At 40.0% G+C, this 21881-nt stretch overlaps 1 protein-coding gene across 2 annotated transcripts in view; it reads left to right on the top strand.

The window, feature by feature from the left end:
• tsnare1 (T-SNARE Domain Containing 1) overlaps window positions 1-21881 on the top strand; it is a 250202-nt gene that overhangs the window by 110710 nt on the left and 117611 nt on the right. For both annotated transcript variants that reach the window (XM_087837141.1, XM_035913745.2), the window contains exons 5-7: window positions 18858-18948; window positions 19055-19129; window positions 19298-19354. In XM_087837141.1, the coding sequence (XP_087693267.1) occupies window positions 18858-18948; window positions 19055-19129; window positions 19298-19354 (223 nt within the window). The remainder of the gene's footprint in view (window positions 1-18857; window positions 18949-19054; window positions 19130-19297; window positions 19355-21881) is intronic.

Genomic DNA, 21881 nt, shown 5'->3' with positions numbered 1-21881 from the left:
CTGCATTCAGCGTTGCGATCGCCTGTTGGTGTGTCTGTGCATTGCATGCAATAAAAGGTGTTCGTTAAAAACATCAGCTAATACGTCGGGTTCGTGTCGGGTTCGTGTCGGGTTCGTGTCGGGCTCGTAGCCGAAAACTAGCTTTACTTTGTTGTCTGGGTTAACTTTGCTAGCCAGAGACAGAAGCTGTGTCCCAAAACGCCGGCTGCATCCTCCGGAGGCCGCATTTGAAGGCCAATTACGTCACAGCCAGGCGACGAAGGCTGTCCCAATTCGTCGACTCCTTCAAATGCGGCCGACGAATGCGTCCTTCATTTCCCCGAATTTGAAGGATGGGTCGGTGTGTCCTTCGTGGCCCACCATATCCCAGAATTCATAGCGCGGCCCAGCCAAATTTCAGCTGCCAACAATGGCGGCCGCTACTGAGTTTTAAAATTAGTCTTATTAATCTTTCTGGGTCACAAAATAAACTTTTAACGTGTTTTCAGGCGAGAAAGTAGCTGTGTAAATTACAAATATCTGCTTGGTTTATCAAGACGTCGCATATTTGCAAAAGTGTGCCGACGTTTTTGGAGACGTCTGTTACCCACCCGCTCGATAGCAAGCCGGGGGGTTCAATGGTCTCTCGAGCCAGCGAGAGCAGCGGACTCCCGGCTTCATGAGTAAATCGGTTTGGCTGAGATCAAAGTTATTAGATTAAACAAAACCTTATTAATCCATCGGGTTCCTCCAGGATTTTCACACAGCTGAATAAACGACAAACAGAAAACTGATTAAACAGAAGTGTGAGACGGTCGAGAATTTACGCCAGTGTCCTGTTATATTTTAGATAGCAAGGAGCAGACGGCCGAGTTGATTAAACTCCACCGAGACAGCGGTGACGCAAATTTGAAGGCTAGACCGTCCCATTTCACAGCCTCACACTTCTGGCCTTCTCGGCCTTCGAAGGACCCGGCCCACGTAGACCACGAAGGCCGGGTCCTCCAAAGGATGCAGTCGACGTTTTGGGACACAGCTAGGGAGAGGCGTTGAAAGGCTGCTCCAACAGAACTTATTGTTTGCTTTGTTCTGCTCGGTGACAGCTCGTACTTTTTGGTTCTCCTTTTTCTCCCTCCCTCGCTCACAGACACATAGCGGGTATGGCCGTCCATTTTCCCTGCAGAACGGACTACACTGCCTATGAAGCTACGTTCTTTGGGGCTACGCCTGTAACACTCTGCCTATTGCCTTCATATTAAATTATTTTTGTGAATAATTTGTAAAAATGTTTCTTCACGTCATTATGTGGGATGCAAGTAGAGGTGACATGGGTCGCGAGATTGAGACACAGGCATTAAAGCCTCTTAATGCATTTTTTGTTTGGTTTTCCACCGGTGTGGAAACCAAAGGTAGAGAGGGCATAGCCTAACATATGAAACAGGAAAATTAATTTCAAAAAAGTAACTGTATCCTGAATAGAGATGGCACGATACTTTTTTATGTCCGATACCGATATCATAAATTTGGATATCTGCTGATGCCGATATGAATCCGATATAGTGTTTTTTAATCAATAAAACTGTTTTTTAATATCTTGCTGCATTTTGTATAAGTTCATACACATATCAGTTCTTACGAGTACACTATACCAAAGCATCTAAATCTAACTTTAGTCCAAACTTTGACTAGGCCACTTCAGAACCTCAAGTCAAGTCAGTTTCTGAAGCAGCAAAGCAGCACCAGACCATCACACTACAACCACCATGTTTGACAGTTGGTGTGAGGTTGTTTTTATGAAATGCTTTATTACTTTTATTTTAGATATAACGTAAACGCCAACCTTTCAAAATGTTCAACTTTTGTTTTGTCATTCCACAGCGTATGTTTCCAAAAGTCTTGGGGATTATCTTGCTGTTTTTGATCAACAGTGGTTTTTGCCTTGGAACTTTCCCCTTTCTCTTCTTATTGCTGAACCGTGAACATTGACCTTAACTGAGAAAATCTAGAACTTTAGATCAAATCAATAAGTGAAAATGTTATTAATATAGGACTACAGAACAACAACAACATGTGCAAAATAAAAACAGCCCCAGGATAGTCTCTCTCTCTCTCTCTGTGTGTCTCAAACACACAGAGATGGCAGTGTGTTCTTGTCAGTGAGGAAAAAACAGGGACTAGGTAACAACATTAAATGAATAAATGCAAAAGATTAGAAAGCACAATACATAAATAAATAATATTAAAAACAATAAATAATTAAAACAAGGCAAAAGGTGTGAGCAAATAAAAGCCAGGTCATAAAGGTTAAGTCTTTAGTTTGGCTTAAAAAGCATTAACAGTGTCTGTTATCCTCAGCTCTTCTCTACAGAAAAACCTGCCAAAAAATGGGCATTTTTTCTCTCAATTGTCTTGAGGTGATAAAAGTAGTCTTAGTTACTCTTAGAGAGAGCCCAAAGCCCATCTTTGTTCTTTGTTGCCCAGATCTTCATCTTCTGGGCAACAAAGAACCTTCTTCATTTCTTTACCAGAAATGCAATTTAAAAAGCCTATAGGCCCAGGGTCATCAGGAGACACAGCCTAGTGTCATCAGCATAATCACAGAAGTTAATGGAAAAAGTGTTGGACCTAAAGATGAACCTTAAGGGACACCAAAATTTATTTTTTGTCATTTTTAGATGAGTGATCCTCCATACTTACAACGGATATGTGATTGACACCAGTTTAGCATTAGAGAGACAAATCAAATTGTGAAGTCTGTTTAGAATGGAGTGATCTACATTATCAAAGACAGCAGTTTAATAAAGTAGAACTAAAACTGAGAGCCTGTTCTGACTCATATGGAAGGACATTTAAGATCTTGGCTAATGTAGTTTCTGTACTGTGGTTAGACTACAACTCAGACTGATATTTCTTGTTTATGTTGTAAGAAATAAAAAAATATGTAACTGATTAGAAACGAGTTTTTCCAGAAAAAAATCTAAAAATGATAGATTTGCCAGTGGCCAACCTAGTTCAGCACAGAAGTATCCAGGTTGTCTTGATGCATGCTCAATCATCCAGGAAGGAAGTCCTGAAAAGTTGATTCTGTTCATCTGGATGTAGCGTTTTCAATGGGAGAAATGTTTTGTCACTCATCCTAGTGACTTATTTAGTCTCAGCTAACACCATCCCAGCTGGACATTTGTCAAAGCTGGGAAGGCACCTAAAAAATGGTCCCAGGCGATCCAGGGGAGAAGATGGACAACTCCTGCCTAAGCGAAAACCCTCCATAATCCTTATGTGTCAGGAGTATCAGAACAGTTGAGACACATTTTTTGTAAACGCCAAGGCTCTGTGGTTTAAACCCCAAAACACACTGCGGCAAAAATTGGTCCAACCCAAGAATCGGGTCCCCCGACACAAACAGAGTGTCAGGAGGATTGCCAGGATTTATACATCACGGAAACCAAACAACCTCTGACGAAGCACCTATTTCACATACAAGGGTCAGTACTACAGGCAGAAACATGGGTGTGCCATGGGTTCCCCAGTTTCACCCATCGTGGCCAATTTGTACATGGAAGAAGTGGAAAAGAGGGCTTTGCTATCTACCCTGGAACACCACCAAGCCATTGGTTAACATATGTGGATGACACCTGGGTGAAAATCCAATCTCAGGACGTACCACAATTGACGGATCACATTAACTCGGTGGACCAACACATCAAATTCACCAGGGAGGATATGAAAAGTAGCAGGTAAGCCTTCTTAGATTGTGAGATTTCCATCAGTAATGGGGGACATCTAAAAGCTGATGTGTACTGTAAACCTACACATACGGATCAGTATTTAAGGTTTGACTCTCATCATCCACTGGAGCACAAACTGGGTGTCATCAGGACGCTACAACACAGAGCGAACACCATCCCCTCAGACACAGCGGCCAGGGAAGCAGAAGAACATCACATCAAGAAGGCCTTGAGTAAATGTGGTTAGCCCAGCTGGACTTTTGTCAAAGCTGGGAAGGCGCCAAAAGAAAGCTCCAGCCGATCCAGGAGAGAAGGACAACCGCTGCCTAAGCGAAAACCTGTAGTGATCCCGTATTGATTGATTGATTGATCATAGTTTATTCATCCCGAGGGAAATTGGGTTAAGGCTGCCTGCCGTGCCAGCGCCATAATGTATGTCGTATGTGTCATTTTTTCTAAACACTGTGTCTCTGTGGCTTTTAAACCCCAAAACACGCTGCGCCAAAAATTGGTCCACCCCAAGGATCGGGTCTCCCCACACAAACAGAGTAACATAGTGTACACTGTTAAGTGCCAGGAGGATTGGCAGGATTTATTCATCGGGGAAACCAAAGAACCTCTGGCGAAGTGGATGGCACAACACAGACACAGACACTCTTTCAATGATGAGGATGTTCACATCCTGGACAGGGAAAAACGCTGGTTTGAGCGGAGAGTCAAGGAGGCCATTTATGTGAAAAGGGAAAGACCATCTCTGAATCGAGGAGGGGTCCTAAGGGTACATCTGTCACCATCATACAATGCTGTTATTGCAGCCATTCCCCAACTCTCTGTGAATGGGACTCATGGACATTGATCAATGGTCTTTGATCTGTGGTTGTTAATCAATGTTCGTGACAGTTTGTATATTAATGATCAAGAAAATTACCTTACAGCCCATTGTTTGCCAGTGGGGCTAGTTTCAGTCATTATGCAAATGTGCTGTTTAAAAGGTTGGGAAACCTGCAGTCAGCTGAGATTGAAGAAGTCATTTGGTTGAGTAATGAAAGTATCCGGTAGTATCCAAGCTATTACCGAGGTTTTACCACAGCAGTCCTGAGCGCTGTGGCATATAGTGCTGCTATTCTCCCTTCTGTTAACTCCAACCCTTCAGTTCAGATCAACATTTGTCCATATTCGTCTAATCCTAGTAACATCCCTAAATTGTCACTTTTGAAAGAGAAACTGGCAGTGACAAGCTGACTTAGTCGTTCAATGCCTATGCAAAATGGCAGTTCAGTAATAGTACATCACCTCGGTATATTCTGCACTTGATGGTGACTTGGGCAATTGCCTTTGAGTTGGCTTCCAGTGTCTTCGTCCACAGTTCCTTTTAGTTCCTGATTAGTGTTATTAGCACACTATCAACCTTGTGCACTGCCAAGCACTCCAGTTTCCATCTGTGAAGCACTAAGACAAAGCGCCTTGAGGCGACTGTTGTTGTGATTTGGCGCTATATAAATAAAATTGAATTGAATTGAATTGAAGACATAGACGGTCTTGTAGTCAATATGCCAATGCTCATATGTTGGTCTCCCTGGTCTTAGAGTCATGATGTACTGTTTTATCAACCAGGAGTTTGCTGCTTTGGCCCATTGGTTACTACAATGCTTAATAGGAGCTACCATGTTGTGGGAAGGCAGGTAATCATCCAGTATTTTGATAGTGTTACATCTTTATGGGTATCCTTAATGATAAGGATTGTTCTTCTCAGAGTTAGCCAGTCTGGATGAATACCCCTTTATTTGTGCTACCGGGCGGTCATGCAGTGCTCTTCAGCCAGTTATCATCGATCAGGTCCTGATTAGGGATGGACTGATCCGATATTATGTATCGTTATTGGTCCGATACTGACCTAAATTACTGGATCGGATTTTGGAGAGAAATAAAAAATGTAATCCGATCCATTAAATATCACGAAAACACCTCACAAAACTTTCGACATGGCATAACTCAGCTCATAACCTTTGCACGTCGGAGCAGTATGCGTCAATTGATAGAGCGGCTGTGGCGTGCGAGACCTGTCGGTGGTCTGGTTGAGCATTTAGACTGGAGCCTCGCTACCAAACCGTCATTTCATTTCGGAGAAAGTTATCCCAGAGAGAAGTAAAGCAAGTGTGTAAGTTCATCTCTGAATGTTTGTAAAGCATTCCAGCGTTAAACTTAACAACCGATATATGGAGCGACTGCCTCTCTCTCTCTCTCTCCTGCTGCTACTTCAATCATGAAACTGATCAATGATCAGCTGATCGGCTTTTCTGTCGCGAGTCCATCTCTCTTGTTTGTTTTTGGCCAACTTTGCACCAGACTGAAAATATGTTTACAAACATTTTTTTTTATTATTTATTAGTCCTTTATTTATCCAGGTAAAAAATCTCATTGAGATTAAAATCTCATTTCCAAGAGAGACCTGGCAACCTGACATTGCTGGTAAACCCATGTCTTATTTGTGGAGCTAATGTGGTGTAATTAAGGAATTTAATTTAAGACGGCACTATGAGACAAAACATCAGGATAAGCTGAAAAACCTAAATGCAGAGCAGAAACTACAGAAAGAAGAGCTAAAGAAGAATCTGACATTTCTGACAGCAGATGTTTTTCACCAGAGCAAAATCACAAAGTGAAGCTGTTGTGAAAGCAAGTTTTATTGTTGCAGAGGAGACAGTCAAATCAGCCACTCTGAAGAGCTGCACGATGAAGGTGTGCGACGTCTTGTGTCCAGACAAAATGCAGATTTTGGCAAATGTGAGCCTGAGCAGAAACGTATGTCAAAGTTTCTTTGACATGAGCGACAGCCACCTGAGCTCAGCAAAGAAATATACTGTCAAGGCCTATGACTCGATATATATCTATATATATATCTTTTTTTTCTCCATTCTGTCCTGATCCTCATTTGTTTTTAGGTAGGAAATGAAAAATTATTTAGACCTGGAACTGCTTAACTATATCACAGATAACAACCAAATAGCTGGAATCACCACTCATCATACTCTGCCAGGGCAAAATGAAAGGAAAACATGACGGTCATCTTTTCAGGCTGAGATTAACAGTGTGTGGATGCACCTCATATTACTCCTCCACTCTTACACAACAAGCCAGCATCCACTCTGCCTCTCAAACCCACGTTAATGTTCATCTCTCATACCATACAGCCATGTGTTGCTAACAGTAGGTGTACTTTCTGCACATCTAAATGTCAGATGGATTTCAAAAACTGCAGTTCTGTGTGTGTGTTTGTGTGTATGTGATGTATGTAAATTGAACTGTACTTTTATGGTACATTCACTGAAAGTCTGTTTCAATAAGCACTTGAAATACATCTCTGCAAATGTAAATATAAAATGTCAAGTGGGATATGGAAGAGACACTGCATGTGAAATCAGCATGTAAGGCATGGAACATTTTCTAAAGGAGGAACGCTGTTAACGGAACCCTGCAGAGTTTTCTTGTAAACAACCACAGTTATATATTTTTTTTTCTTACGAGATTGCACTGCGAATTCAAAAGGCTTAAGAAGAATAGTTAAATTAATTCTATATGCAAACCTCGTTCTTTGAATCTGTGCTACCATAAATGTTCAGTCTTGACCTCTCTGAAGAACAGCATGCTGAGGAGCTTTCAAAATCTTTGCCTCGCAGTCTTCAGTGAATTAAATAATTTGCGTGTCCCTATAATACTTTTTTAACATTAGCAGCTCTACAAAGCATTGTACAATATAATTCTCATTCACCTCTCCACACACTAGTGGTTGCTATGAAGGGTGCCATGCTAGTGTAGTAGCTCTTGATAGCCATCCATCCATCCATCCATCCATCCATCTAGCCATTTATTCAGAAAATGAATCGATGGATGTAAAAGATTACAGACAGACTTTATTTTTAAGCTACTATAAGCTAGAGTATTCACTGAGAGCAGGAGAGCTATTATGGCAAAGCAGTCATTTAGAATTTTACTAAAGGGATGGAAATGTTGTCATTTCTTTAGGTGTATTCAAATTCCTTCATATATTGAAATATATTGAAAAAGTTAACTAATGTATGATTACATTACAAGAGGTCCTAACCTTTTAGTTGTGTGCTATTGCAGAAGAGGCCTCAGTGAGATGAAATGTAAATCAGAGTGCCAATCAATCCTGAAGCTTGCAGCTGCTGTCAAAAGTTTACATACACTCATCATGGCCATGGCCAGCAAAACAAGTTATCACATAATAAAAACGTTCTTTAAAAGATAAAAAAAAGATTTTCTCTAGCCTGGCTACTCCAAATGAAAATGTTATCTTCTTCCACTTTCAGCACTGTTGCCTGTTTGTTAGTGCTACTCTCTTCAAACCATACCATCTTGTAAATCTTGCCTTTCACTCTTGCTGCTATCCTGTCACAAATTACCTCTGACAATCATCTGCACCCACTCCATCCTGCCTGCATTCTCTTCTTAACCTCTTGCACTGTCCATGGTTTTAGATGGTTGACCCCAGGTATTTAAACTCATCTACTTTCACCCTCTCTACTCCTTGCATTTTCATCTTTTGACCTGTCTCCCTCTCACTGACAAATATGTAAGAAACTTTCATTGCTTTACTCTCCAGAGTATACTTCCACTCCTACAGGTGCTCTTCCACTTGCTCCCTACTCTACGCAAAGGGCCTCAGAGGTGATCCTTTTGTAATCCCACCCTCATTTTGGACCCAACTCACACTCCTACTGCAAACCTTACCACTGTCTCATTGTCCGCACTTACCTCACATACATTCTTTGCTACTTGTGACGTCCTCACGTAGCACCACAGTTCCTCTCATGGTAACTGTGTTACTACCTGGAAGTTACATTCATTCTTCTTATATACATTCAAAATCATCACCAAGTTAAGGTGATCTTATTTTACATTCCCATGGCATGCAGAATTATAGGCCTGAGTGATGTACATAACATTTTAAAAATAGAGAAAAGGAAGCACAAAAAAGCTAAACCTTTTAAACATCCTATGGGGTTATTAAAAAAACAGCACTGAGTGATTTTAATGAAAACAACGCAGCAGTATAATCAATATCATAGCTCTCCACTTCGTGAATGTTGACTTGTTACAAATGTTCTGCATTGTTATCTGTGCCAGTGGGAGGTCAATGTAAAAAACAAATACAGTTAGTGGTTTAATCCTTGTTACAGCCCAATCAAGCTCTGTTGTAAAGCATTGTAACTATGATTTCACTCGGAGAACAGCACCACTCCTCCACCACGTGCGTCCTCCACACTCATCCTCCTCCATTCCTCACACCTCCCCCTGCAGCCAGCTGCTCTCAGGCTCCTCAGTTCTCCTTCACTAGTCAGTCAGACCTCAAAGGAATATGAAACACCAACCAGGAGGAGAAACACACAACTGAGGTGACTGATTGAAATTCACAGTGTGAGTGGCTCCAGTCTTTTGCATGCTGTTTTTGGCTGCTTAGTTCTCAAGCTTGTTGTGAGGGAAGATTGTGACTAGCAGATGTATCACTGCGCAGCGATACTGCAAAGGTCCTCTTGGGGTCCTCAGAAGTGGGCGAGCTCTGATTGTTTGGTAACAGCGTGTCGATGGTGGGCAGGGTTTTACTGACTCATGGATGATCCATTAGAGATCATCAGAAGAGCACAAACTATATTTTAGATGATGGTTGCAAGTTTTAAAGGATTCCCTTTATTGGCTTTTTAAGGCAGCCTTGTAAATGAATTCCTATTAAAAAGTGGCCCCTGACTGAGTTACCAGTCAGTGAACAGAGTTTATGTCTGCGCTCAGTATGGAGGAAACTCCAGACATGTGACTTACCAGTGATTATTTGAGGACTGTCTCAGTAGGAAGTAAAAAAAAAAAAAGGCTTTCATAGAAGTTTTGTTGAAAGAAAATAATTAAGCCAAGAGGGATATTTTGAAACTGTTGAGGCCTGAATGCAACAAAAATGTAATAGATGCAGAAAATAAATAGCCAAAGATACCTGAAAAAGGCAAAGCCATCTAAAGGCTTCCTTTCAGGTGGCTTTGCATTTACCCTATCTCTTTATAATTCTCTTAAAGGTAATAGTTAGTTATTAATTAATTACTAATATCCTGCTCTCCTTGTGTGTGTACGCTACACAATTCAGCAGTAGCCTAACTCCACTTGAAATAACGCGCGGAGTCTGGATGTAGCGTCCCACTCCTTTTAATTAGTAAGTATTTCCTCATGGAGTAAAACTGAAATACAAATAACATAGCTAAAATTAACCTAGCATCATTAGCACAACAAAATTAGATTCCAATACACATCCATTAGCGTTAGCACACAACTACTAAAGTATTCATCTACAGCAAATATTTTCACAAAATATACATAAAATACAATCCTACAATTCAATACAAATGCATACTTACAGACGGTGGTGTCGATGGCACAAACAAAAGGCAGATGTCGCCGGATCAAATATCTCCACTTGTGATCCGCTAGGAACTAAACAAACATGGCTGACTTCCCGAAACTGGTTTTCAAAATAAAACGAATTTCAAAATAAAATTAGCTCACTGCAAATAAAATTAAGAGCGGAACAACTAAAACTTAGATATTGCCAAAAGTACTTGATCATGTGCCATCGCGTATATGAACTCAAGTGGTATCTCATTCTTAATCCACAGTGTTTAATATGATGTCGGCCCACTATTTGCAGCTATAATAGCTTCAACTGTTTTGGGAAGGATTTTCACAAGGTTTAGTAGTATGTTTTGGGGAATCTTTGACCATTCTTCTCGCAGCGTATTTGTGACATCAGACACTGATGTTGGATGAGAAGGCTTGGTTCACAATCTCTGCTCCAGTTCATCCAAATGGTGTTTTTTCAGGCTGATGTCAGGACTCTGAGCAGGCCAGACAAGTTTTCCCACACTACTCATCCAGATTTTTATGGACCATGCTTTGTGCACCAGTGCACAAAGTTGGGAGCAAGAAATTGTCTAAAATGTCTTGTTATGCTGAAGCATTAAGAGTTCCTTTCAGTGGAACTGAAAAACAACCTCCCAACACAATCCCCCATCCACCTAACTTTACACCTGGCACAATGCAGACAGATAAGTACTGTTCTCCTGGCAACCGCCAATCCTATACCTGTCCATTAGATTGCCAAACTCTGCCTTAGTATCTGCTGACTCTGCTCTATGATTTTACACGCCTACCACTTTGTGTCTGAGTGGTTGTTGTTCCCAATGACTTCCATGTTTTTATAATATACCATATTTTCCGCACTATAAGGCGCACTTAAAATCTAATTTTCTCAAAAACTTGACAGTGCGCCTTATGTATGAATTCTGGTTGTGCTTACTGACCTTGAACCGATTTTATGTGGTACACGGTGCCCCAAAATCTGTCAAAAAATGTTTCAGTCTGACTTTGGTAAGCTACGAAGCCGCACTGCTTGATGGACTGCCGGAGCATTACGGCTGCCGTAGTCAGCAGCCTTGCAGAGTAATCTGGGCAGTGTTGCCAACTTAGCGACTTTGTCACTATATTTAGCGAGTTTTCAGACCCCCTAGCGACTTTTTTTCTTAAAAAAGTCGCTAAAAAAAGACGTGAAAGCGCATATCGCTTTTACTCTCAACAAGCAGCGGGTGCTGTAACGCAGTCAGTTCTTCTTTTACTCTTATGCTGTTTTGTGGATCAGGTTTAAAACTACTTATAAACACACACACACACAAAGTAACTCCACCAGAGTGCCTATTTCGGGTCACTTTTGCCGTTCCAAGCCCGGGTAAAGGAGCAGGGTTGGAATTGTGACATTACAAAAAACAATAATTGCTAAAAGAAATTTAATTTGTAGTTCTAAATAAATTCTAAATGCATTTAGGACGTTTTTTGCTCACTTTATGTCTCGTCCACGATGTTATTTCTCTCTCCAGCAGCGTAGGTTACAATTACATTAGCATGACCAATTATGCAAATTAGGTGATGACGTCATTTAGCGACTTCTAGCGACTTTTAGGACAACCAATAGCGATTTTCCTTACTGAGGAGTTGGCAACACTGAATCTGGGTCCAAAACTCCATCCACTTCAGGTCCCAAAGTCAAACGAACACTGCAGCATCACTGAGAGTTAAAAACTGTCTAAATTCTTTCATCTTTAATAAAATGATCAGCGTTGCTGCTTTACCAGGTGTAACAATTAAGTTTAACATCCAGGCATCCATGAAAACAGAATCTATTAAATTTAACGGAGTTAGAAGTTAGCAAGAAATTAGCAGGAAGTTAGCTCGCTTGTTTCCTTCTAAACATGATATACCATGTTCTGACTGAGAGATTTCTGAAAAAATTCAAACATACAGCTCTGCTATCACTTCCAACATAAATGCAGACAGAAAACTAAGCAGCAGTGATGTTTGTAGAATTACTGAAGTTGGGCTAGCTGGTACATAATGATGTGCTACGTGATCACTAGCGACACAGCTATGTTAGCATAACATAAACACAGTAAAGCTAGAGGATGAACGCTAACTTTTTTCCACTCGATAAAGTTAACGCGAAGGTTCCTGATGGTCAGGGACAAATGCAATCACATGAAGGATGCTGTAAACAGACCAGACTTCAATCAGGAGAACAACTGAGATAATTCATCCACAATACGAGGTTAGTCATTAACAGTGTTGGGACTAACGCGTTATTAAGTAACGCGTTACAGTAACTACGTTATTATTGTGGTAACGAGCACGATAACTAGTTATTATGCCAAAACCGGGAACGCGTTACTCGTTACTGGGATTTAGATAGGCTCGTTATTCGTTACTTCGTGTGGTGGCTATCGCGGAGCTTCCACAGATTCAATAACATTAGCAAGTGGTGGAGGCCAGCAGGTGGAGGAAGGAAAAGGGAGGCAAGAGGAGAGACCCGAAGCGGCCGCTGGTCCGAGAGTGTCAGATGAACTGAACTTCAGGTAAGAAGTTATAACCTGCAGTCCATCTGGGTCAGATATAAACCAAGTTTAGGTGGAGTTTATTTTCGTTATGCTGACTTTTTCGTACTGCGTGCTATCTAGCATGACGGAGTTTTTATACAGCTGGGTGGGTGCTATGTTACTGATGTTGAACTTTATTTTGTTCATAAGGTCAGTTATTAGAGTTGCCAACCGTCCTGTAAAAAACGGAATCGTCTCGTATTCAGAGAAAATATTACGCGTTTCGTATTGAGGTGAAAAGACACACAGTTTGTCCCAGACTTCAGCTACAATGAAAAAAACACAAAGCTGGAGTTATTCTGTGTTTACGCTGCACAGCTGCCTCTTCTCCTCTCATTCTCTCCTCTCCTGTTTCTACTTCAATCATAAAACTGATCAGTGATCAGCTGATTGGCTTTTCTCTCGTTTGTTTATCGCCCACTTTGAGCCAGAAAACCAGGGAAACCAGCGGATGTCGCGTTAAACAACAGCAGCACGTTTAAGTTTGATCAGCTGTTGTTAGAATTTATTTAATATTAATTTCTAGTATCAGCTGATGTTTGCTGGAGCCACAGCTGTAAACCTGCTGGTCATGATGTCGGTTTGGTTATCTGGTGAGAGGGAAACATAAAGATGAAACCAGGAGATGTCCTTACTGAATCATCAGAGCTGAACAGGTGATGGAGAAACAGGTTTACCTTTTAGGTGACATGAATGGACTGGACTGATTCTTATATAGCGCTTTTCTACTCTCCCGGAGTACTCAAAGCGCTCTATACAACATGCATGAGTTGAAGGGAAGTTATGAACTGTTTCTGAGAGACAAATAACCCCAGGATCCTTTTCTAAGTAGCTGACAGCTGGTAACTGTGCAGGGGCGGATCTAGCAAAGTGTTGCCAGGGGTCCATGTAGGGCATTAAAAGGGAAAGGGGGGCACAAGGAAATACTTTCTTATTCTCATTTAAAATGTCTCACTTTTAAAAAAATAATTATCTGAGTCTTACAACAAACAATTGATAGATTGATACATATATACCATCAGAACAGTGTACATCACTGTCACAACAGCGTTTGTTTTCATTCAAAGGCTTTATGATTTTTCCTATAATGGCCGGTCTCTAGTCAAAATGCCCGGGACGATTTTTTTGTCCCAGTCCAGCCCTGTATGTAGCTCATCTGCAGTCTGGTGTTACCTACATCTTCCTATTCAGAAGGCAGAATTTCCAAGTTCTGAGTACAATCGAAAGCACCACGACTGCAGTTTTTGTGTTGGATGTAAAAAGCAGGCTAGGATAGAATCAGGTGTGGGATTTCTCTCGTGGAAATGTGCACATTATTTTTTCCTTTCTTTTGGTAGGTGGCACAGTGCACTTGTGGCAAGTAAGCAAGCTAGAAGACTGGCAATCTTGCTGGGTATCCAGTTACGGAAGCAACACATTAACAAGAGAATTCTGAGTAAAACCAAAGTTACTTTCCCTAGTAACTAGTTACTCTGAAAGTAACGAGTAACTTGAAGTAACTGAGTTACTTTTGATAGAAGTAACTAGTAATGTAACTAAGTTACTAATTTAAAGTAACTTACCCAACACTGGTCATTAATCATTAATCATTAGTCATCAATACTGCAACAACATGGGAATAGAGCCGCTGGAGAGAATTCAGCATTAATGAATCAGTGGTATGGAAGAGGAAGCAAGTAAATGAGTTGAGTAAAGTTTGACTTATCTGACTTTGTTTTGCTTAATGCGCCTTATAATCTGGTGCGCCTTATGTATGACAACAGACCCGTTTATCGACAGTGCGCCTTATGGTCTGAAAAATATGGTAACAGTTGACTGTGGGATATTTAGAAGCATGGGAATTTCAGAACTTGTAGATCTTCATTGATTTATCAACCTATATCAGACTCCTTTCTCAAAGCTTTACTCTTCCAGAGTAAATAGACATGGACATTTCTCACCTGTCATTGAGAACTGAGGTAAAAAGTGGCCTTCTACAGATGGTGAAAAACTCCGGGGAAGATCTGGATCTATTTCAGTAGTAGTAGAAACATGTCAGCTACTGTTGTTGTGGGGTGCAGTCTAAATTCAATGTTTCTGATCATTCCTGACTAAAGCATGATTGTCTTAAGGCAGCCACTGTCGCTGGGATTATTTACTTGAATTGGGAGGGGTCAGAAAATAGAAGTAATTTGGTTGGAATCTGCAATCTACTGACATGTAGTGGTGAAATTTCACACACTGCAACTTACAAAAAGGTCAGCATTGACCTATCTATGCTATAGATTTGGTTTAGCCTCATGCTAAATATGCTAATTTAGCATCTTGCCCAATTTAACCTTTAAAAAACAAACTTTTTTTGTCTTTTTTCTGTATATGTTCTAATGTGATGAGATGTATAAACACAAGGATATATGAAGACATAGACCACTGTATTTCACCACATAAAAGTCTTCAGCCAGTGCGACACACACACAAAATTACTTTTTACTTTGTGTGACATATTTTTTGCTAGTGAGATTGTCTTGACACTCTGACAGCTTGTGCGATAGATTTGTTACTTCTGTCAGAGATTTTCATTTATTTATATTTTTTTCTTATTGGCACAAAGAGCTCTCTAATATATACACCATGTGTATATATTAGTTGTGCCTTCTTATGTTAAATTGATTAATTGTAATATTTTGTATTTTACTGATTATAATACTATTTGCACCAATTAGATTCAGACTTTACCATTACCTGATTGGAAGTGGGATGTATATGTACTCTAAAAGCCGATTAGGAAAGCTATGGCATTGCCACCCACTGTCTTGGTGGTAATTTGCACCTGCATTCAGTACGGAAATTAGTAAATATCATGTGGCTCAGAAGGCACTTTTCCAAACACCATCATTACATTCTAGATGGAGGACATCTCAAATTCGTACAAGATGTACCCAGAAAGTGAGCACATTATTATCCACTGGTTTGATTTGGAGATGATTTGAAATCTAGAGAATGTCTTTATGTTCAAGGACATATTTTTTCCAATTGAAGCTAAGCACTTCTAAGCTTATTAGTACAATGTGCAAAGGCGACAACTGAGGGCATGATTCTTAGTGGCAATATACTGATATCTATGGTGAGTGGGGTTAGCATTAGAGTGGGTAATGTCCAGTTTCATGAACAGTACTGTTTAGCAGTTGAAAGCTGATCAAATTCTTATGACTGGATTTGGACTATACATTTCTAGCAGAGGAAATTAAGGATAGAATTAAAGAAAGAATACAGGTTCCATGTCATGTTGCTGTTGCTGCTCATTTTTAAATGTGTTTCGTATTGTATGTAAGTGCAGTATAAAATCAATGGGGAATGTACAGTGCAAAGTACACAACTGCAAAGATTTTTTCTCATTCCTTAAGATCCCTTATGTACCAGCCATACAACTCTGCTGTGTCACCTTAGTGGCTAACATGACAGAGCATTAGCTGGATGTGATTTTAAACTAATCCTTCACGTCTTTTGCTGCCTTATGGCTAAATGATGATGCATCAGGGTGAAGTTTAGCATTTCTTAATCTTTTTTTATATGTGCGTGTACCTGTGAGTGTGTCTGTGTATGTGCACTCTGTCTGAGCATTCTAATCATGCAGCCGACTGTTATGGCTGATCATATAGAAAAATCAATACCAAAACTTAGAAATCTGTGATTTTATACAGGAGGGGAAATCATTTGATTCCATGGTGAATTTGTATGTTATATGTAAAACTGAACAGTCTGTAATTTTTTATGGTCGTTTCATTTAAATGGAGGGAGAAAGGATATCAACCAAAAATCCAAAAGAAACACATTACATAAAAGTTGTGAATTGATTTTTGTCCCGTCTTTCTCCCCTCACCCCCAACTGGTCAGACTCGGAGTCTGGTTCTGCTGAAGGTTTCTTCCTGTTAAAATTAGTTTTTTATTCCCAATTTACCAAGTGCTTGCTCACAGGTGGTTGTCTGACTGTTGGGTTTTTTACTCGATTATTGTAGCTTACAGTATAATGAGCCTTGAGGTGACTGATTTGACACTTGATCAGTTGATACCAAAGAGTTGATTTTGGTTCCATCTGACGAACGCACTTTCTCCCAGGCGTTCTATGAATTGTTTAGATGTTCACTGGCAAACTTAAACGAGCCTGTACATGTGCCATCTTGAGTAGGGGGACCTTGAGGCAGTTGCAAGATTTCATTACAACGTATGTGTGTTACCAATGGTGTTCTTATTGACTATGGTATACTTTAAACACATCAGGAGAAATCAGGAGCATTTGTAATTGATTCATTGATTGATCGATTGTAATCCCAATCAGTGGGAGCCAGAATTCTGGCTGGGTTAAAACAAATTCATGTTTTTAACCAGAAGGTCAATCTGAAAAAAAAAAAAACATTAAAATGGCTACAACTGTTACTCTGATCAAGTCTGACAACTATCAACTATAACAGAAGTTATAGATTGGAGACTTTTGTGATTCATATACATATATATGTTGTAGTATTTGTATTTGTAGTATTTGTATTAGTATTAAACTCATCGTCTGGCATACATGGAAGTAAGGAGAAAAGAGAAGGCCAGTTTTACTGGATGTAAAATCCCTTTAAACTGTGCTTTTTTACCATGTGACCTTGCCCTTAAGTGGTTAACTGGTGATTGGACAGGTGTTAAGAGGTTAAAGTCTTAAATCTTGATTAAAAAATAAATATGAAACCTCTGCACAGAAACAATTCTTCTTTATTACGACTTTGGTCAGGAGAAGTTGGCTGCAGTCCAATTTAATTATTTCTTTACAGTAAAACTTTTATTTTAAGCAGCAAAACTAACTTCAACCTCTTCTAACTTCCATGGCTTTATAACCGTCTTTAACCCTGTTCCACACAGATAATAGCTGGTGTTTTTCAGACGTCCCCCCGTGACACTTTGGTTTTTCTCACAACAGACAGTGACATGCTCCTTCCGGGCTAGTCCACTGGAACCTGCTTGTCCACCCGTCCTTCCACCAGCTTTATGTAGATCAATATTTGAGTAGCTGCAACAGAGGTGTGTTTGTGGAGCTCCCTATCTCTGTGGGGCAGCCTGTTATAGTGTCAGGTTTGGAGGATGGAAGTTCAGGGTGTGTGTAAGCCCAGGATGACCTGACAGCTTAGATATTTAATAACTGACTTAACCTGGCCTTCCAGCGGATGTGCTGCAGAGTTATGAATATGGCTGCACTTTCAACCTTACACCCCAGCGGGGCTTGAAGGGAAAAATCATGAAAGAACAGAGAGGATTTGGCTTTTACACTCTTCACCTCTATCATAGTGCTGGTAATAGTCAGTCTCTCCACTGGTCAAATGTAATCTCAACCCACACATACCTGAGGGTAAGGTTGCTCAAAGTCCCAGAAGAGTTAGTCAAAAGGGTTAGCTTTTGTTGTAATTTATTTTTTTGGGGAAAACAAGTTTTCTTCTGCCTCAAGAATATCTGCCTTTAAATACTTTGTTTAGGTATTTAAAGTCACAATTTTCAAAGCTGGCAGCAGGAGCATCCATCCATCCATAGCTTGGGCTACTCCAAGATGAGGATGTATCTGCAGTAAGATATATTACTCAGTATTTACTGTTTGATTTATAAGAGACTAAATACGGTGAACCATAATCTGTGTAGATGATAGATGTAGTCACCATCACTGCATTCATTGGATTATGGTTAGGGGAGTAATTTAGTCTTGACTCTTGCGGTTTGGCGCGTGGACACATACACACAAACATATACATATACACAAAGCGTGAGAAAGAGCGAGAGAAACACAAGACTGTTTGCAGTACTTGGGTCCTTGCTGTTCTAAATGGAACAGTCCTGCTTTTCCTGGACCAGAAAGGACCTTACGTGGACACTACGCAGAGTAGTAATAGTCCACAATGAGACTGTGTTGGATTATCTGACACTTCCCTGTTCATATTACACAGACGTCTTATCTGATAAACGTGTGTTGTGATTCGTATTTGGCAGAGGTATTTAAAATAAAATCCTTCTTAACAACCATCAAATTGGTGTAGTAGCACTTTCAAAATCAAATATAGATTTATAGACACACACATTCTCTGGTCATATATTATTATAGTAATACAGTATTGGCATATCTAATGTCTTCTCTTTTTGTTTTCACACCATGTTTTTTTTCCAGGCACTCCACTCAGCAGCAAACCAACAAAGTCATCACCAGCACAAGCCAACTCATCAAACAGCTCTCTGATATAATCAGTGGCTCTTCACGGGTATTTTATGCTCCCTTTCCTCCCTCACTGAATATTAGTTTGAAGAATAAACAGTAGATTAAACAACATTTGCGCTAATTGAATCTAATTCTGTTTTGTTGCACAGCAAGACCGTCTGCGACTGACCAGACTAAAGACTGAGCTCTCTGAGTCTGTGCAGCGATATGGGGATCTCCAGAAGGTATTTGCATGTTGAATGCACTCCTTTGACACCTGAAATTGATGCTATGGCCATTTAATTTTACTGAAAAGAGAACTAAAGAGATGCTGTTCCACAGATACAAAGTCACATTTGTGCTACTTGTTGTGAGAGTCCTTGACCCTGTCTCTTCATATGCTCCTCTTACAGAAAATTGCCGAACGCTCAAGGGCCCTGCTCCCTCCGGCACAGAAAGACAAGAAGAAGGTGAGCTGATATGGAGAGCAAAATCCTCCTTTTGTTTCACTGTCATTCGTAACAAAGTAGGATGATGAGATGGCATTTCTCCGCTCAGCTGCATTCTCACAAGGGCTCCTTTGAAGCTCAGTCTGGTCTCTTCCACTCTGTTATAATACAGTGGACTCCATTCATCACATCCTGCTCTTGTGTGCTGTGAAATTTCTTTCATCTGATTCTAATTTTGTCACCGGTGACAGTTTATTTTCACCATGTGGCCCAGCGAGAGCCAAGAGATGGGAGCTTGTGATGAAGATATTAAAGTAACTCCTCACAGCCTGCCCGTGCACAGTTCCTTATCCCTGATTACTGAAACCAGACCATATGAAGTTAAATGTATTAAATATTCTTTGTACATGAGATGTGCACAAGTAATAAAACAGCAAATTTATCAAGGTGAATTTATGCATGTGCTTCAGGTTTGGTTCAGCACTTGCTGTAGAAACACTATTACCAAGCATAAAATATAAATATTCAACCCAAACGGTGGTGTTTTAAAGGGAACCTGTTATAATCATTTTAGATGCTGGATGCTCAGATTTATCTAAGAAACCTCCCCAGACAAACTCTTTGTTCGCTCTTCAGACTTCGTATCACAAACGAGGGCAAAGTGAAGAGCTCAACTGTGATTTGTACCAGTTTTAACTTTCAAATTGTTTGTTTTTGATTGTTTTTCCCCCCAATTATGCCGGTTTTAGAAATCCTTCCTAATGTTTTCTCACATGTGAAGGCTGGTGAATCAAAACAGCCCATTAAAATATTCATAGAAGTAAAACTACTAACATGTTAAACATTATGTAATAATGCCAAAACCTGTTTATTCAGGTTAAAAACCTACTTGTCATGTGAGAAGTTAATAATAAAATATTTGTCAGATGTCCTCTCGTTTCTTATGGTAGTTTATTGTGCGTTATGTGTGTTATTAGCTCTCAGCTTGTTAACTGACATGAGGGGAATACTACATTGGAAGCTCAACACAGCCAAGCTTTATTTGCATTAGCTGGATTGACAAAACCTAAAACCCCAGTCAGAGGTAACAGGCTGACAGCGTTTATCAATTTTCATGGTTAAGTCAGGCTTTGTGCTTCAGACTCTGTTCACGCCCAAAGGGGCGGATCACGTGCCATATGACTCTTCTTCTGCATAAAAAGATGCCTATAAGTGCCGCCTACTCCTGACATAATGCACAACAGTGATAAAAAGCTATGAAGAACATTAGAAAAATAACAGTAAATGTAACACACTGGCATCACAGACTTAAAGGACTTACCAGGGTGTACACTACCTCTCGGCCCAGCAGCTGGACTTGTTTCCAGCCCCTCCGTGACCATGACTTGGATAAGCAAAGAAAATAAAATTCAACATTGCTGCAAAAAACACGAGTATTTAATGCTGCAGAAAATCATTAATTTGGGGATTTAGTGCGAAGAACAGAAAATAAATATTTAAATTCCAGTTAATTATTTAAACACTGAGTTATTTCTAAGGTGACAGCCACACATTAGAGCTGTGACACCTTAAACTGGATGCATTTAAACATTAATGCATAACATGCCATACACTGATAAAGGAGACGTGGAAATCAGTTTATTTTGTCACCGATCAAAGTGAAATTCATTTTATTGGTTGAAGAGGTATTCTTGGTATGTGTGCAGCAGTATAAAACAGACTTTGAACCAAGTTTAAAAACATTTTTACCTTTTCTGCATCATCAGTGGAGTTCATGTGGATTCAAGTGACAATGTGATGCGGTTTGCACTGCTGTCACTTTACAGCTGGACGTGACATTAGTAAGGTAACAACACATTAATACAAGAGCAAATCTCTACTGCACCTAAAACATGTAAATAAAGAATCAGTCGAAAGACTTTTAGCCAATTTCAAACCAAAAGTCAAGTTTTCAGCATACGTTACCGTGGTGATTTAGCGAGGTGATAAGAGAGAAATGTTTGTGGCCCAAAACACTCTGAGTTTGTGCTTGACGTAGCACACTTAACCCATTAATCTTTCTTCATTGTACAACCCTCAATACTGCAAGGGAGATCACCATGGTTGGATCAACATTCAAAATAAGGAAAGCAACGTTTCTTTTTGAAATCTATCTTCGATCTAAAAATATTATCAAATCAGATCCATTCTTTCTCTGGACAATATATCCAACAGTTTTTAGAGAGAATTAAATTTCCATATTTTTTGTGTACTTTGCTAAGTTAGCTGGCTGATGTTATTGTTTGGGTTCTAGACATATTTGTTTCTTTTTAGGTTTTACTGGTATTCTAGTGTTGACCTTGAGATAGGCTGGCGACCTATTCAGGGTGTACCTCACCCCTCATAGTATAGAATGAAAAAGACAGCTGCAAAAAATAATCTTTTACACTAAGTGGATAAAGTATAGTGTACAATTGATTGCATGCTCAATCATCCAGGTAAGACACTTGAATGAGTAACTAAACATTTCTCCTACTGAAAACGGTACATCTAGATGAACAGAATCAAC

This window comes from Neolamprologus brichardi, unplaced genomic scaffold (assembly GCF_056152115.1).
Source record: "Neolamprologus brichardi isolate AB-2024 unplaced genomic scaffold, ASM5615211v1 NODE_ptg000008l+_length_2720982_cov_1, whole genome shotgun sequence".
Lineage (NCBI taxonomy): Eukaryota > Metazoa > Chordata > Actinopteri > Cichliformes > Cichlidae > Neolamprologus > Neolamprologus brichardi.
Note: the sequence above shows the minus strand (reverse complement) of the source record. Positions and strands in the feature narration are given on the sequence as shown.